The 17,402-nt window shown below is 35.4% G+C and overlaps 2 protein-coding genes across 3 annotated transcripts in view; one reads left to right on the top strand and one right to left on the bottom strand.

Annotated features, from left to right (window-relative positions):
- LOC145671347 (uncharacterized) overlaps nt 1-16,552 on the top strand; it is a 104,713-nt gene extending 88,161 nt beyond the window's left edge. For both annotated transcript variants that reach the window (XM_081740387.1, XM_081740388.1), the window contains exons 13-15: nt 3,310-3,445; nt 9,143-9,263; nt 11,173-16,552. In XM_081740387.1, coding sequence (XP_081596513.1) covers nt 3,310-3,445; nt 9,143-9,263; nt 11,173-12,125 — 1,210 coding nt within the window. In that variant the 3' untranslated portion in view covers nt 12,126-16,552. The remainder of the gene's footprint in view (nt 1-3,309; nt 3,446-9,142; nt 9,264-11,172) is intronic.
- LOC145671348 (uncharacterized) overlaps nt 1-17,402 on the bottom strand; it is a 108,216-nt gene that overhangs the window by 3,989 nt on the left and 86,825 nt on the right. The window lies entirely within an intron of this gene.

The following is a 17,402-nucleotide window of genomic DNA, read 5'->3' as shown; positions in this document are numbered from 1 at the left end:
TGCATTTCTTGGGTTTTTGGGGAGAACCTGTGTGCCCCCACTGCATTGATTGCAATTTCGTTTCACAGTTCACGTGTTTCACCCATGTTTCGTCACCAGTAACGATGCGATCGAGTAAAGAGTCACCATCCTTATTGTAGGCGTCCAAAAAGTGCAACGCTGCAGCCATTCGCTGATTTTTGTGGTCCTCTGTCAAGATTTTTGGAATCCATCTTGCACAAAACTTGTGGTAACCAAGCTTTTCGCTGATGATTTCGTGCAACAAACTTCGCGAAATTTGTGGAAAACTCAAAGAAAGTTCCGTTATTGTGAACTTTCGATTTTCACGGACTTTAACATCGACTTTTTCGACAAGTTCGGCAGTCACTTTGCTGGGTCTCCCACTTCGATCTTCGTCGTGAACATTGGTTCGGCCATTTTTAAATCTTATGACCCACTGTCGCACTCCACCTTCAGTGATAAGGTTGTCCCCATACACTTCACACAGCTGCCGATAGATTTCTATCGGTTTACAAGTTTTTGCTGTCAGAAACCTTATTACTGCACGCACCTCGCAGCTCGCGGGATTTTCAATTAACGCAGACATTTCAAACCGTCACAGTATCTTAACGGAGCACAGCACGAACCTCTCACTAGCACGGCTAGATGCCGACTGAGCTGCGCAACGCTCTGACCCCAAGATGGCCGCGCTAGCCCCGCCCCCTAGCGGACACAGACGAAAACGTAATCTACTTTCTGGATAGCCCTCGTATGTTAGAATGTAGCTGTCAGCTGGTGAGGTCCAGGCGTTGAACTCGAACTCAGGAGATGCATGAAACTGGTTAACTTTCGGTGCTATAGGACTGTTGCCCAAAATAAATAAAGACAGGCGGGTCCCAAAATCACATTCTGTTACATAGGGCAGTTGTTTAGTACTGTTAGACCTTTTGTATATTAAATTTTTATAAGTTATAGAATCTTGCCGTATTTGAATGAGTTTGGGGCCACTAACGAATTTTCACATCAGCATTCTCGATCGTAGTCATTTCATTCATTTATTTCACTTCTTTCCCACATTCCTTGGTGTTTCATTCTGCTATACGTTCCTCAATATTCTTTTAGGCCAAGTATTTGTGCTGTTTTTGAGCGTTAATCACATCTATGGAAGAGACAACGTATCACACCTACAGAATATACAGGAGTTTGGTCCCTATTTCTTAGTGACAGATCTTGAAAGAAGCCATATCGGAAGGAAGAAAATTAAATTTTATTTGCTACAAAGTAAGGAAGAAAAGCTAGTTTCTTTTTTTTTTTTTCTCACATCTTTCTTTCCTTAGGAGCTATGCCATAGTCCGTGTAATCGAAGTGCCTGAAAATAGTGAGTACAAATGCCAGCAATGTAAAAATTTTTGCTACACAGGACACCTATTGAGGTGAAACTGAATTAGTCTTCTCAACCTCTTCAATACCACGCTAGCAACATAACAATTGGTGTCATGGTTAATGAGATAAAGCTCAAAATTAGCACTAACTCTTAAACTTTATTTTTTTAATGAATTAATGTCCAAAGATGAGATATGTTTCAGTTGATAGAACACATCGAGCTGAACAAAATATCATACTTGACAATAAAATCTCGAGGACTAACTTTTCATGGCGCTTCAAAGAATGTCGTTCGTTGCCAAACAGATGCAGTTAATTTTATTATAGTGGAGTAGATTTTCATTTATTTTATTTTATTTTATATTATTTTATATTATATTATTTTATTATTTTATTTTATTTTATTTTATATTATATTATTTTATTATTTTATTTTATTTTATTTTATTATTTTATTTTATTTTTTAATATTTGATTATATTTAAAATAATATAGTATAATCATTATATGTACTTAACATTAACTTAAAATATAACAATTTAATTATAAAAGCAATTTGAATAAATATTATGTTACAGGTGGATGGATCAACATTTAAAGTTTTTATTTTTTTTTATTTTATTTTATTTTATTTTATTTATTTTATTTATTTATTTATTTATTTTATTTTCATTTTTTAATTTTTTAAAAATTTTTATTTTATTGTATTTATTGTATACGAAAAACATCCGCAGTTAACTAGCAGATTGTATAATCTTTTTGCTTAACATTTTGTTGTTCGGTGTACATACTACCTGTAACATAAGCATTTTTGTTGTTTGCACACACTACTTGTAATGAAAATCTTTTTATTGTTTGATGCATATACTACAGTGCAGCCTACTTACAACGAATTTCAAGGGACCAACACAATGAGTTCTTTCTATCCGAACTTCCTTATAAACAAACTCGTATTTTTCCGAATTATGGAATAAACAAAGGATTAGATAACAAGCAGATACGTTTAAAAATGTATATAGAGCAGTATAGCATTACATCTGAAAATAATTTTATTAATTCGGTTGTTATCTATCCTATTGTACGTATTGCAGTTCTTCCTACCTGTTCAAGCACGCTTGAAGAAGTCTGTAATTTTCTTCTAAACTGTGTCTGCTGTCGCTGTTCGTAGCTTCCGCTTCCACTTCCTCAAATGCCCGAAATGTATTGTCCGGCACCGTATTGCTATGTTCGAAAAGATGGTGTTGCAAGTTTCCCAAATTTCGATCTCTTATTTGGAACTCACAGGTTGTCCCACTTCTCCCTCATCATCGGAATGTGCTTCATCTTTCTTCGTAGCCTCCTTCTCTTCAACTTCGTCTGTAATTTTCACTTTTGTCTGAAGAAAAATGTCTTTCTTTCGTTTGCCATCTTTCAACCTAGCGATGCACAAATCAACTTGCGGCGTGTTCCTACCTTACAGCTACTGAAAATCGCACCTCACTTTCTCTCCGCGTCTGACACAATGAGCCCCAATAAAAACAGATTTATTTTTTCAACCTCGACCTTGAACTCGGGTAGACGGGCGTTGCCGGAAATATCTGCGCCTAGGACGATTTCTGCTATCATCCGAGTGGAAGGAAAGGAGTGAGTCATGCCTTGTTTGCACTGTGACAACATCTATGAAAACTAGTTTTGCGTACCTAAGCTATCCACGAGCAGAAGAAAATTAAACATAACCCCCTTCTAAAAACTTCGCTATAAGCGGTCTTTACGGAAAATATTGTTCGTAATATACGGTCATTTCTTCCGTTTTAAGTAGGCGATATGACGGGGATTTCATTTATGTTCATAATATCCAATAATTTGCTATTTTCGAGTTTGTTGTAAGTGACCTGCACTGTATAAATCTTTTGTTGTTTGACATTTTCTTGTTTCATGCACATACTATTTGTAACATAAATCTTTCAGGTCGAAAAAATTGGTGCAAGAGCTCCATTCCAGGAGGATTTACACTATTGGTGATGTGTGTGCGTTAACAGAATACGAAGTCAATAATCTTCCAATACGAACGCCGAAGGTTACAGTTCTGAGGAACACACTAGAGGTAAGTGTACAATAAAAGAATTCAATTATCAGATATTAATACGGTGAATATTTGTAATGAATTCTCATTTTAGTAGCCCATTGAAAATTGATAATAAATGAAAGATACGTGAAAAGGATTGTTGTCAGATGATCGTTGTATATTCAGTGACTTTTGTCTTAAATTTACTGAAGGGTATTTCCTAAGTTTATGGTATGTTTCAGGAAAGTATTTTGATATTATGGCTCAAATCACTCTTCGACAGAAGTTTCATTGCCAGCATTGTTTATATCATAGTTCTGCGTCTATTTTTCTTTTCTTCCTAATTAAGAAAATATTTAAGTTTGAGATTACACAAACAAGTCAACTGAAATAAGCTCTAGGGTCCATATTTCACAAGAAGCAAGGTCAGATTTTGTTTTATTACATAAACAAACTTTTTTTCTCTTTAATGTTTTCAAAACTCAGACGTATTTAATTTTCCGTGTTTGTGAATCATTTCTCATACAGAAGTGGATTCTCTTGTGCTCACATAGGCATTCTCTTTCTCTCAAAAAATAAGAACAAAGCATACTCGGGATCATATACAGAAGGTTGTTCGTTTTATATTCGACGATTTTTGATGGGTACTTAACCTTAAGAGATACCGTACCGCCACCACCGATCATGTTCTGTTGGACCTCCAGCATTGTAGACTATCACACGTCATCGAAGTTTCCATTGCAACAAGCCCGGCCCAGGACAGGCATGAGAATTCTATCCCCACTTCTCTCTGTACGCTTTCCATAGACCATCCAGGATGCACGGTCGGTGATGTTGGAAGACGTCGTTTCAACAGTCCAATTGCACAAAATTCTATTGAACTGGCATCTGGGTTTTTTACAGGAAGTCTTCATACAGAATGATACGAATTCCTAATTCTTCTGGCATTTCTTGATAAAAACATAGTGATGTTCTGGTAGTATGACTCGAAGCCTGCATATAGTTTCCTGTAGTGCGGCAATGTGGCGCAGTAGCTTGTGATGTACATGGGGTTTCCGCACACACTTCAACATGATGCGCTTGCGAATTGTTTTGTTCACAGTTGACGGAGCGAGGTGAAATCTATGGCCCATATCACGTTGCGTCAGGGGATTTTCTTGGCACGCCAATCGGCAGATTCCTTTTAGTACTACGGGTATCATTTTGCTTGCAGCCCTTCTGGTAGTTTTCGTGGGTGAATGTTTCATATGGGGAGCCTGATGTGTGTAATGGGCCACAATAGCTTTCTCAGTAGTCACCTCGCGTGTTAACCCACTTACGATACTGTTTTAGAATGCGTGCGTACGGAAACTTAGTATGGAAAAGGCCCATTACGTAACTCTCCCAATACAAATTGATTTTTGTCGCCATTTGATAACACTCACTACCAACACTTACCCACTTAGGTCAGACACAATATCTTTCCCACCAGCAAACCCATAGTTCCAGCAGAGTACACCAAGTGGCAGCACCGATTCGGAGATGATCGGATATACAGCGAACAACGTTCTGTATTCACCATTTAGTCATGCAGGAACACTAACACTCATTTGTACAGTAATTTATCGTGTCGAGTCTCGCGACAGCCAGGTTTGATCTTGGCAGAGTTCAACATGGTAATTGTGAATCCGACCGACTGACGAGCCCAACAGTACAGTGTCGGTACTAGTTTCATAATTTCGATTTTAAGATGGCTGTGAGAAACAATTAATTTCGAGAATTAATCATGTAATGACACTTGCCAGGGCTATACGAATATTAGTGTAGTGGAGTGTAATGTTTTTCCGCGCAGCATATGTTTATAACAGTTTTAATCTAGCTGCTGTTGTCTTCATTTGAATTGCTTGGTAAAGTATTTTTAAGGAGTTCGATTTACCAGAAATTCCTTTATATATCTACACTGTCTGTCCAGGAGAGAGAATATCTCAAGAACTATGTGATGGATCACCATCAGTTTTGGTAGAGGACAAAAGTTTGGAATCTAGTCCACTGATGAAGGAGATCCATCTAGTTGGTCCCAAGATATTGACAATCAAAAATCGGTTCCCTGTGCCTTGCTGTGGGAGTAATGACGGATATTATCCTTGCTTCATAGACTGCCCGCAGTACTTTCGAGACTAGGGTTAGTGTAATGCTCACAATGCAAAATACTAATAATGATTTTCGATTCGACAAATCTATAGACTAAAATATTTTCTGTTTTTTAAATATTAATTCATCTTACTTCATGTTATTTGAGGTAAAATGCTGTATATAAGCCTAGTCTTGGTAGACTTTAGCTTGTTGAGCAGTTTGGTTTACCAGAAACAAAACCAAACTCCTTCACGTGGTGTACGCTGTGACACTGTTGCTTGTTTTAACTACTGTATTAACCCGAATATACTATAGTACGGCCTCGAATATAATGCAACTCCAAATTTTTTTTAGATAATATGAATAGGAAAAGTCCCAGCATATTTAGTACAATTCGAACTAACATACACTACATTTAAATACGGAATTCAATTACTTGGGACAGACTTTTGTTCTTTTTATGATGATGATGATGATTATTATTATTATTATTATTATTATTATTATTATTATTATTATTATTATTATTATTTCTTTTCAAACTGGTCGTGTAGGCATCGTGAGGAGATGAGAAGCATGTGCATAATGACTTCTTCTTTGTTTTCGGCTGAATTTACGAGTGATACTCTCGGAAATGTTACGAATCTTTGTTTTGCCCTTTTTGAGCCTCTTCGAAAATTTATTCCATTGGTAACACATTACTGTTTACCAATATTCCTCCATAAATGAGTATTTTGTGTATGCTCTGAGGTATGTAGTGCCAGGGATATACATAATATTTTGACAACAATCTCATGCCCACGTCCTATGGTAGTGAATACTACAGGTAACCGTTTTATTAGCGTCTTGTCAACACCGGGTGATATGGTAATTTTAAATGTAAGATCTTGCAGCGTAGTTATATGGCATAGGTAAGTAAGTAAAACGTATGATTTAATTTTGTGCATGTACAAGGGGCGAAAACCTGCGTTGTGGATCACAAATTTAATCTACCCAAACCTACCCCGTTCGACGTTGTGAATCATGTATAGAATTACCAGAGTTCCGACTGGTCAGGGAAAATGACTGGAAATCAGGAAAGGCAGAAAATTTTTATAAAGATAAGTTTTCTAACAATACCAATACCAATTTCGCTTAGCATTACCAGTTATAATGGACGTTGTTCAGATTTTTATGGGAGGTAAGTGGAATATACGTACGAGCAATTGATTACTATTTGTCCTATAGAATAAATATTCTGATATATATAAATATTCACCGTTCTTTATTCCTTATTTATATGTCAGTGTCATCCGGCACTTGTCATGAAGGTCAGGGAATTTCCTGCCAACGGTCAGGGAAAGTTACGGAGAAGTCAGGGAAATAGATTTCTCCAGATCAATAGATACTCTTGTCTAGCCGAACCTAATCTGTATGGTTGATGCAAGTGTGTGTCTGCCCAACACTACAGTAGGCACAAACTAACATTTAGTGTAAGTATTTCTCGACTCCTAGTGCGGAATAAAAGCTCATAAATTTATTAATTGAAGGGGATTGCAGATTAAATTCATCACAACTGAAACACCGATATATACTTAAAATAATGGAATCGTCGTGATTACAAATACGCGCCAGTAGCAATACTTGCTATCTATCAAATACAACAAACAGTATTATAATCTCACTGTCATTAGAATGCATCGTTTTAATAATCAAATTAGAGACTGCATAAAATTTTCAAACGAAGTATAAAGTTTAGCTATCCATATTATGATCTGTGAAAGAAATAGCTCATTCAATAAACAGTAGCGCGGTGGCTCAATGGTAGAGCGTTCATCTCCGGTACTTGGGGTCACTGGTTCGATTCCAGCTCGTGCTGTGTGGACTTTGTGGTGGACAAACATCGTGATCGTGAGTTTTCTCGGGGTTCTCCCGTTTCCTCCCCCTTTCTTCATTCCTCATAATCACCGTCTCCTTTAGCCTAAGCGGTAACCGTGAAACGTAAAACTCACTAAAGATTTAATTTCATTTCATTTCAATAAACAGTACTCAGTAATCGGTAGAACTTTCCACAGAGGCCGATTCAGGATGACAAAGAGAAACATTGATTTGAGTTTGTTTTCATCTGCAGAGAGCAGACTGTTGGTTTGCGTAGCATACAGTTTTTTCCCCGGTTACAATTTGTTGGCTTTTTTTTTTTTTTTTTTTTTGCACGCCACATCGTAAAAACTGTAGTCGCAGGAGAGTGATACATATAATGCAGTCTCTGTATTATGATTTTTTTCCAAATGTGAAAGGCTAGGTTGCGATTATAATACGTGTATGGGCTTTACAACACTGCTTTTAGACTTCCAAATTATGCTATGCAAAGTATAGGAAATCTTATGAAACTCTTATACCCGTTCGTCTTTCAAAAACTATCAGAGCAAAAACGGTGGGGGATATCGAGAATGGATCCAGCATCCCAAGAATAGATTCCATCTCGTCTATTAGCCCTCTATCCAAACCAGAGGTAGCAGAAATTAACCATTATCCGTTTTCAACGTTATCGCCAAAGAACCAAAATGGTAACAGGTAGGAACAAGCGACTTTTTGGATTCAATTCAGCTTGTCAAGGAAAGATATCTTCGCCCACATATCTCTACTGAAATCGGAAGTGGTATAAATTTACTACTAATTACGATTTCAGTACTAATCTCCATAGAACAAAAACGATAAGATAGGACGAAAGATTATTTTTTGGAATCCAACGTCACAATAATTGTCTACTCTGTTACTTCTCTAGTCAACGTGAAGGAGACCCGCATTTGATTTCCTGCGGTAGCTCATGTGGTTCAGATCTTAGGTTAAGCTGTATTTCCCCGTCTCATATAGCCTCGTTGCTGAAAGAAACGCTAAACTTAAATTAAAAAAAAAAAAATCTCTAGTCAAACCGAAGTGGTAATAACTAATCATTCCAGGTTCCAACATGATCGCCGTGGAGCAAAAGCTGTAATAGATAGCGATAAGCCTTTAAAAAAATACTCAGCTTTTACTTTTATTTATGTACTAAAACCGGAAGTAGTAGATATGTACCTCTACTTCGGGTTTCACTAAGTTCCCATAGAGCAAAACCGGTAATAGATAGCGAGAAGCAGTTTCCTGCAGTCGATTAAGCGTCTGAAGAATATGTTCCATCTATGATCTTATCTCTCTATCGCAACCGAAAGCGTAAAAATCTAGTACTACTTCCGGTTTGAGTATTAATCTCTATGTAGCAAAAATGGTAAGAGACAGCAAGAAAGTGCTTTTTGATATAGCTTTAGCATCACAAGAATAAGTTCTGTGTCTAGCATCGCAAGAATAAGTTCCGTCTCTACCTTATTTCTGTATTACAACTGGAAGTTACAGATTTACTACGACCAGCTTCAATATTAAGTTCGCATAGTTTGGAAATCTCCCGTAGTTTTACAATGGGAGACAAAATTGTTATTCTAAAAGTACTACACTGTATTCGGGTCAGTACTGTAAGTTATAAACTGCGACTAATCAAGTTATAATTGTTGACTGTACTTGAAGAACAGTCTTAGTTGTTAAGTATACATTGTGATATTTTTTTTCAAGTTATAAGAAAACGTTTAATTGTATGTTTCCTTATGTTTCCAGAAGTACATGAGGACCAAAGGATATGAAAGACTGAAACCGAACTCAAATCACAAGGCTGAAAATGGTGCCAAGGAGGATATGGACACATCTTTAACACCTAATATGAAACCAGCAACTGAAGGTATATATATATATGTTCCTTATATACTGAGTTCGCCAGAAAAGTGTATACACTGTTTAAAGAAAAACCTATATATCATATTTCTTAATTACATTTAATTATTGTTCAAATATGTGTTACAAAACTTCAAGTAAGCATATGTTTACATTAAATGTTCAAAATGTTGGCTGTTAGCACGAGAACCGACGAAGCAGGACTTGTTGCTGTAGGCGTTCTTCCCGATCTTCCTTTGTGAATATTGCAAATCGTTCCATTCACGTAAAACTTGTCAAGAATGCGTTTCATTGTAAGGCGGGTTGAGTTCAGTGCTGCGAACCACTGACTCTGCACTTCGATGGATTCCCAAACCTGATAAAACATTTCTAAACGTACTTACAAAGTTTTTCCGAAACTCGATGTACTTTTGTTCGTATTTCACAAGAAAATGTTTCATTAATGACTGCAGCATAACATCATTTAGTTTAAGGTATTGGAGCGAGAAAGTTTAGTGTGTTGGCCTGTACCTTTTTGCAGGCAACAGGCAACGTGGATACGTCTCTGCACTGTGATTGTTCATATCGAAATTGTGACAGAGGAAAATTTCCCGAATTAAAGCAGGCATACTTGTTTGCAAGATGTGTGTGAGGGATTCTCCAAAGGTACGTAGAGATTACTTGCCAGGTTATAGGGGATCCCTACGTTCCTTTGGGAAATCCCTCGCACACATCTTGCGGAGATTTGAAACATACATTTTTCAATCGAGCAGGTATAACTTCGAGTGTCAGAGTGTCATGTTCTAAACTGCAGTCTCTACGTATCGTTGTTTTAGAGTTACAGCCCTCTGAAGTTCATTCTTCCACTCTTTCGGCTCCTGAGGACTTTTTTTTTTTTTTTTTTTTTTTTCTTGTTTCGGTGTCAGCAATCAGCTCCCGAAGTTTATTCAAAGGTTTCTTACCACCCTGTATACGAAACATTACTTTTGGTCCACAAGAAACAAGAATTGTACAAAAAGAACTCAGATAAACATGGATATTAAACAAGAACGAAGTCACATTTCCAAATTCCTCTTCACAATACCACTTTGTTTTCGAAAACAACTGCATACAAAAGTGTACAACTCTAACTCATTGCTTAATTAAATTAAGTCTCTTACCAAACATGAAAACTTCAGAAAGTCAGTACGTACTCTGGTGCTAAATCGCTGCTTTTACAGTGTGGAGGAATACTTGCAAACTGTTCTAGGTTCTGCTAAGTCGTAAATGTAATTTTTGTGCATATTATATTTTTTTTCTATTTTGTAAAAATAAAAAAAAAAAAAAATGCCGTATGGATGAGTGATTTCTTAATAATCATTCTAAGGAAACCACAATATTTTATCATGTTTTCTTATCATCTAGAAAATATTGTAAAAGTAGTTATGTTTTTAGCATAATATGCATATATATTTATTTAATCACATCATTGACATGTTCTATACCATATGGCAGTCAGCCAATGTAAATAAATTCAATTCAATTTCTTCGTCAGAATGAGGCATGCGTAAAGATCTGTTAAAAGGAAGGTGAGTAATATTGTGAACAGACCGCGCATGTTAAGGCTTCCTTAAAAAGTTTACGTTTTAATGTCTTTACGTTTGAAAATACTGTTTCTAGGATCAAAATTATAAAAGGATATTTTTACTCTTTTAGTCTTTATGTCCATTTCAGTGAGAATATTTGATACTCTGATCGTACTATTATAGGATAACTTGTCTGACGATTTACTTCTCATTCTCTGAAATACAGAAATTAATTTCCTTATTAACAATTAAGAGAAAATCAGGTTTAAAAGCTTAATGCAGCGGTATTAGTTGAAATATACTAGTGCGGCACGTATTACTTTATCCAGCCATATTTTTCCCTTTCTAAATTTGTCATTGCTTGTTTTTCAGAGGGAGAAGTGACAGTCCAGAGCTTGATCGCAGAGCAGCCATTACAGGATGTAATGGACATCTTAAAGGCACATCACAACTCCAATGACATCTTGGCGCTTCTGAGCAAGGAAGATGTCCTGCGACATGTGAAGGACAAACTTAATATCACGGACATTTTAGACATCTACTTAAAGAATTTGTCCCCCGAAAACGAATCATTTTTAACTAATATTCAAAATATTGCTGATTCTATAGCCAAAAAATATTCTGTGTCTAAGTTTTGTGAACGTCTTCCATCTTCAGATATTCTAGATTGCCTGCAACAGAAAGGATATTTGAGACAAGCCGTTGGACGACTACCAATGGACGATGTGATTCAGGAATCAGTTGCTTGTTTCGGAGCAGTTCCATGTCTTGAGAAGCTGTGCACTTCGGAACAGCTAGTACCAAAAGTTATTGTCGATAGCGTATTCAGAGCTTTAGGATCAAAGGTAAGTGTTCAGGACATTTGTGAGAAGTTACCAAAGAATGAAGTGACAGAATTCGTTATTCAGAACGAAGCAGCGGAGAACGTAGCGAAGAAACTTCAACTTTCCGATGTGGTAGAGTTCATTTGTAAGCAGTCTCTGAACAAAGAATTGCATGAAAGACTGTTGAACAGAACACTGCAGTGTTTGGGTGCCAGTGACGTCGGTAGTAGCTCAACTGCTGAGGAAACATCGCAAACGAATGGAATTAAGACTGAAAAACTTCTTAGTCAGCTCCCGTGGGAAGAAGTAAAAAGGTTTGTGTTACGCAAGCTGGATCCAGAGGAAAGTATTGCCCTTACTAGTGAGAAACTAAAATCTAACGATGTCAAACTACCGGTAGAAGTGTTAAATGAACTTCAAAATAATATCAGTGAATTCATCCCGGCAACCTCTTTGCTTGACAATTTTTATCGGTCAATGCAAAACAGGCTGCTCAAATAAAACAAAGATAATCATTTCTACTTGACAACGTTCTTAAAACATTCTGTATGAATTCGTGTATATTTTATATGCATTTGATCGTATAGTGCTCGTAACGTTTTCTTTTTAAGAAACAAAAAATAGAAGTATATGTGATAGAAATCATGGAAGAGTTAGTGCAAACATTTTGCCTATAATGTTATTTCTTATCAAAACAAATCTTTAAATGAAAAAGATACGTAGTTATGTTGAAATGTGTGTGGAATGTACTGCGTCGTTTTCGTATTAGTACTTTCATATGGACGAAACATTTTTAGCTCCAATGTTGAAAGAAGTGTATCCTTGTACATTTTGAAAGATGAACAAAAGAAGGAAAGAATACTCCTGGTTAATTAAACTAATAAATTGAATGATGATTTTAGTTTCAAACATGGCGCCCTGGTATTTCTAAACATATAAGAATCGTATAATACCAGTACTGTGTTTTCGTTAAAAAAGAGAAACAAAACAATAATTTGTAGATTTAATTTTTAAGATATAACTAGCGTAGAAATGAAAAAGTATATTTTTGTATATATTGTATTTTAGTTTTTGTGATTCATAGTAGAGGAGTGTTTACGTTTTGTATTAGTAAGCTCTGTACGTCAATTTCTATTATTTGTGTTAAAAACTAATAATTAGTTATGTTGTTCAGTATATTTGAGAGTATCATCTTTCAGTATATTTGAGAGTATCATCTTTTTTTGTATGGTTCCTTTACATTCCATTATTTTTAGACCTTACAAAAGTACTCTTGTTTCAGTGAAATTTTGAGATATTTTGTTCGCTAGCTGAAAGTGCTTTAACTCTTTGGTATGTTTAGTTTCTTTAAAGTCTTTATCCTTTTGATGATTATAAATCATTGTCTTCCAGCTGGATAACAGTGTATCCACGACTACACGCGTGGTTCAGTTAAAATTGGTAACAAAACTTCTCAACGTGTACCTATGTTTATAAACAATATATGGCTTTGGCACATTGTTTTCCCCCTTATTCTCCGTACTTGTCTAAATATTTGTTTCAAGGCATCTACGCCGACATAGAAAGTTGATATCGAGAACATTTTTCCCCCCGTTTTACTGAACTTTAGCATTCTTTTCTCTTCAGTTGTCCGAAAACAATGTATATCTTGTAGGTTTGTCCTGCCCTTGTGGATCACAATGCACCATACCACATCTGTTTCCGTAACATAATTACGGTATTGTAATTGGGTTACGGAAACATTGGAGTTCAGTGGACTGAGATCCATAATGACAGGACAAATCTAAAGATAGATAGCACATCAGAATCGTATACTTCAACAAGCTAGCGGTGAATTTCAGCAGATGAGATGCTTTTATGGTGTAAAAATCTCATCTCATTACGAATTTCAAAGATTGGTCATATTTCTGCAAGCGCGGCCATTTTGCAACTGAGGCAGAGTAAGAGCCACCGTGAACCGAGTATGAAGCAAACAGGGTCAACCTGTTCTTGTTTGGCGGGAATAATAGCGATATAGAAAGTATCACTTCTTTGTGATGTTCTGTTACCGTACTTTCTGAGCTGCCCATGTATTTCTGATTTTCTTTGAATGTAAAACTATATTGTTGACATGCTTTACATATTGTGTAACATACAAAGATTCTTAATAGTAATTACCGTGTTTACTCGCGTAATAGTCGCCTTGCAAAAAATTTTCCCGCATAAAAATCAGTCTACGGGATTTTTGTCTTGTCGAGACTTTGTTCGAAATTGCTTGCGCGAGTCCAAGCAAAAGAACTTTCCGTGTTTACTGCCACGTAACCTCGTGACCCATCTGTCAACCATTGTCAGAGATCGGGCAACCTACTTTCACCCTCCATTCTGCGCGACCTCTCCAGGAAGACTCATCTTAATACGGCACCTGTTTACAACCACCTCGTCTGCTCTGGCATTGCATCGTATTGCCTCGAGAGTTTGAAACATCTGGTTGAGATTCTAAAAATCACTTCCTGCCTGGCAGACAGTCTCTTGCGTCAAAGCGACACAAACCACCTTCGTTGCTCGCGACTTTCACTTTTTATTTTATATTTTATGTTGACACAATGCAGTATGTATTAAAATTCGAGATCATTTTGATCGTAGCGAAAATTGAACGGCAGTTTTCCTCGCGTAATAGTCGCAGTTGGGTTTTCGCATTAAAAAATTAGTACAAAAAATGCGACTGTTACACGAGTAAACACTGTATATAGAAATACCCAGTTTCTTGTGATTACAGTAATATCCGTAACTATTTAATCTTTATTCACATTTTTAATTCGTATAGACTTTCTCACGGATTTGTAAAATGTTTATGGCTACAAAAACAAATGAGAACAAGGAGCATGTTTATTCTTTTACATATTTACCATCGAAGAAAATCTACTTTTTAAACAAAATAGTTAGTAATAGTTGCAATCGAGAGACTACATCTTTTGTAAACAACAGGGCTTAGACTTCATAGAAATGAAAAGGAAATAATGTTTGTAATGAGCGCTATCTCATTAAGTAGTGTTTGGAGATAATTTCAGTTTCAGATGAACTGACTGGGAAAAAATTAGTAAAGTCAACATTTTCAAACGTGATATAAATAACCATTTTGGGAGTGAAACAAATTTTAAGGCACATTTTAGTTTAATTCTTTCATCCACAGAAGTTCATGTAAATTTAATGTTCACAAAAGTGCAAATACCGTATTTACGCGAATTTAAGACGACCTGAAATGTAAGATGCACCCCGAATTTTTGAAGGAAAAATTGAGAAAAAAAAGCTCGAATGTAAGATGCACCTCTGACGAAAAAAGAAAACCTATACGGCATTGATTTTGAAAAATGAAAAAAAAAAAAGAAATCAATAAACATGGAAAAACAAATAAAGTTATGGGAAAATAAACATTGTGTGCATCTGCTGGTACATTTTTTCCTAATGTAATTACAGTACAACACTTGCTTGCGTGAGGAAAACACCAGCCACAGTATATGGGAGGGGAAGGAACAATCTCCGCTGTCGTAAATTTACAAGAATGATTCATCTTTTTTCATTTGTCACTGGTTTGCGGGCTAATTTTAAAGGGTTTTTATTTCGCGTAAGATGCACAATTTTAGTTCTGCATTCTGTTCGTACGCACAAAATACACATTCTTTACAGAATCGTGACTAACTGGATTAGCAATTTTTGACAAAACTCCATCTAATCTGGCTTAAATTTGCAAAAGTCAAATCTAACACCGTGATTTTGGAGGCAAAAAAGCGTCTTAGAATCGCGTAAATACGATATAAGAAAATTTTCGTAATGTTTTCTGTCCTATCATGTTTACATTGCTTATTTGTAAGTTGAAGAAAACTATTTTTCCATTAAATTGAAATATTTTCGATATATAAGGTTTTCATATCTGTGCTTCAATTACCGCGCGATTTGCTAAACTAAATTAGTAATAAAATTGTATCTTTTAAAGAATTTCAGATTGTAATTATAATTATGAACTCGAAACTGGCAAATCTTTAAGTCTTCCTCTGTTGATAGTGTAGAACTACTTTCTGATATATTTTGTAACTGCACTGTGTTCCTGGGATTAAAAAGAGAAATCTTCGTCAACAAAGGTTCAGAAAGAAAATACAAATGGAATGTATTGTTAACGTTTTGTTTTTCTGTATTTCCTTTGATTAATGAAATATGCCAACAATGCAATGTACAATTTGAATACTTTAATATTTTACAATGTACAAGCTTTGCTTTAGTAGATTTAAATCCAAATTAAACTTCTTACTGAGCAAAACGATACGTTTATTGTAAAAACTATTTAACGTGTAACAGTTTCGCCAACAATCCACTTGATATTGTGTGATAAAGGCAAGTGGATAGTTGGTGAAACTGTTACACGTTAAATAGTTTTTACAATAAACGTATCGTTTTGGTCAGCGAGTAGTTTAATTTTAAATGAAGACTTCAGTTGTACAACTAAGGATTTTTATATTATGCTAATAGTTTTGTATTGTTTGATTTACTTCAATTGTCAGCATTTCTACCAGTTCAAAACTCCTCTGTATAAATTCCAATATAGAGTGCCATGAATTTAGCCATCATCAGTAACATACATCCTATTATACAGTAGTTGCTAGTCCGAATGTTTATAATGCATGTTAATTAACTTTGCCATGATTGAAACTAAGACTTCTTTTATAGTCAAGATTTATTCCTTTTGTTCATCTTACTGCTTTGGATTTTTTTTTTTATCTTGTCGAAAAATAAAATGTGTAATATAAAATGTCCTGTAGTGATACTTGTATTTTAGTGGTAGTCACGAACTAGGTATGAGAAAATTCAGTCGCAGCTCCTCTATTATAAGAGGTAAGCCAGTTGAAATGAAATTTCAGATTAAAAGGTTGCTGACTTTTTTTTTTTTTTTTTTTTTTTTAACACACCCAAAGTTGTACTATATATTTAGGGTGTTGAAAACAAGTATTCATTCATTTTTGTAGATTTTTTAAGCAGCCGTTTCGTACAGGCATGTAAGTGTATTTTGCACTTCACAAAAGTTTGCGGTAAACGCTGTAGGGCCGTTACTTTTGAAGATATTGATTTCAAACAAAAACAATTTTAAAGAGAATTAAATGTAGAACAGTTTATATCCATTGCACATTTAAGCTTCCTGTACTATAAATACACTAAAAATATTATTGAAAGTTAAGGTTTGAAAAACGAAAACTAATTTTTGAAATTAAAAATTTCAAAAAAGAAAATAAACTCACCTTTAATTTTTTTTCTAGATGTAAGCTTTATGGTATACTACTTTCTAGAGGAATTTGATGCCTGAGAGTCTCATTTTTATTATGCAGGGTTCTCACTGAGTTGGAAAATCAAGAAAACCTGGAGAAATCGGGCAATTAAGCTTACTCGTAAAAAGTCCTAGTAAAGTTAGGGAATTTCGTGAAAAGCCGAAAACCTGAAAAAGTCAGGGGTTTTTGAGTATGGATTTCCACTTCTCAGAACGAATTTCTCTTTTTGCCTTACCCATCTGTTTCGTAGGGTATATTTTATAAAATAAATTAAATTTGTTTTATAAAACTTTTCTGCTTACACATACACTATATGCATGTACAGTCAGCGACAAAACTTCTTTCCGTTTGGTAAAATTTATTTTGAGAATAACGATGGAAAATGGCGGAACGTACAGAAAATTACATTGTTTTTAACTTACAGAAAACTTTACTGAAATTATCCTTCCATTTTGAGGTTATTTACGAAACTAATTTCATCAAAGGG

Source organism: Thermobia domestica, chromosome 15 (assembly GCF_964235325.1).
Source record: "Thermobia domestica chromosome 15, izTheDome1.hap1.1, whole genome shotgun sequence".
In the NCBI taxonomy this organism is placed as follows: Eukaryota; Metazoa; Arthropoda; class Insecta; order Zygentoma; family Lepismatidae; genus Thermobia; species Thermobia domestica.
This window is presented reverse-complemented; position numbering and strand designations above follow the sequence as displayed.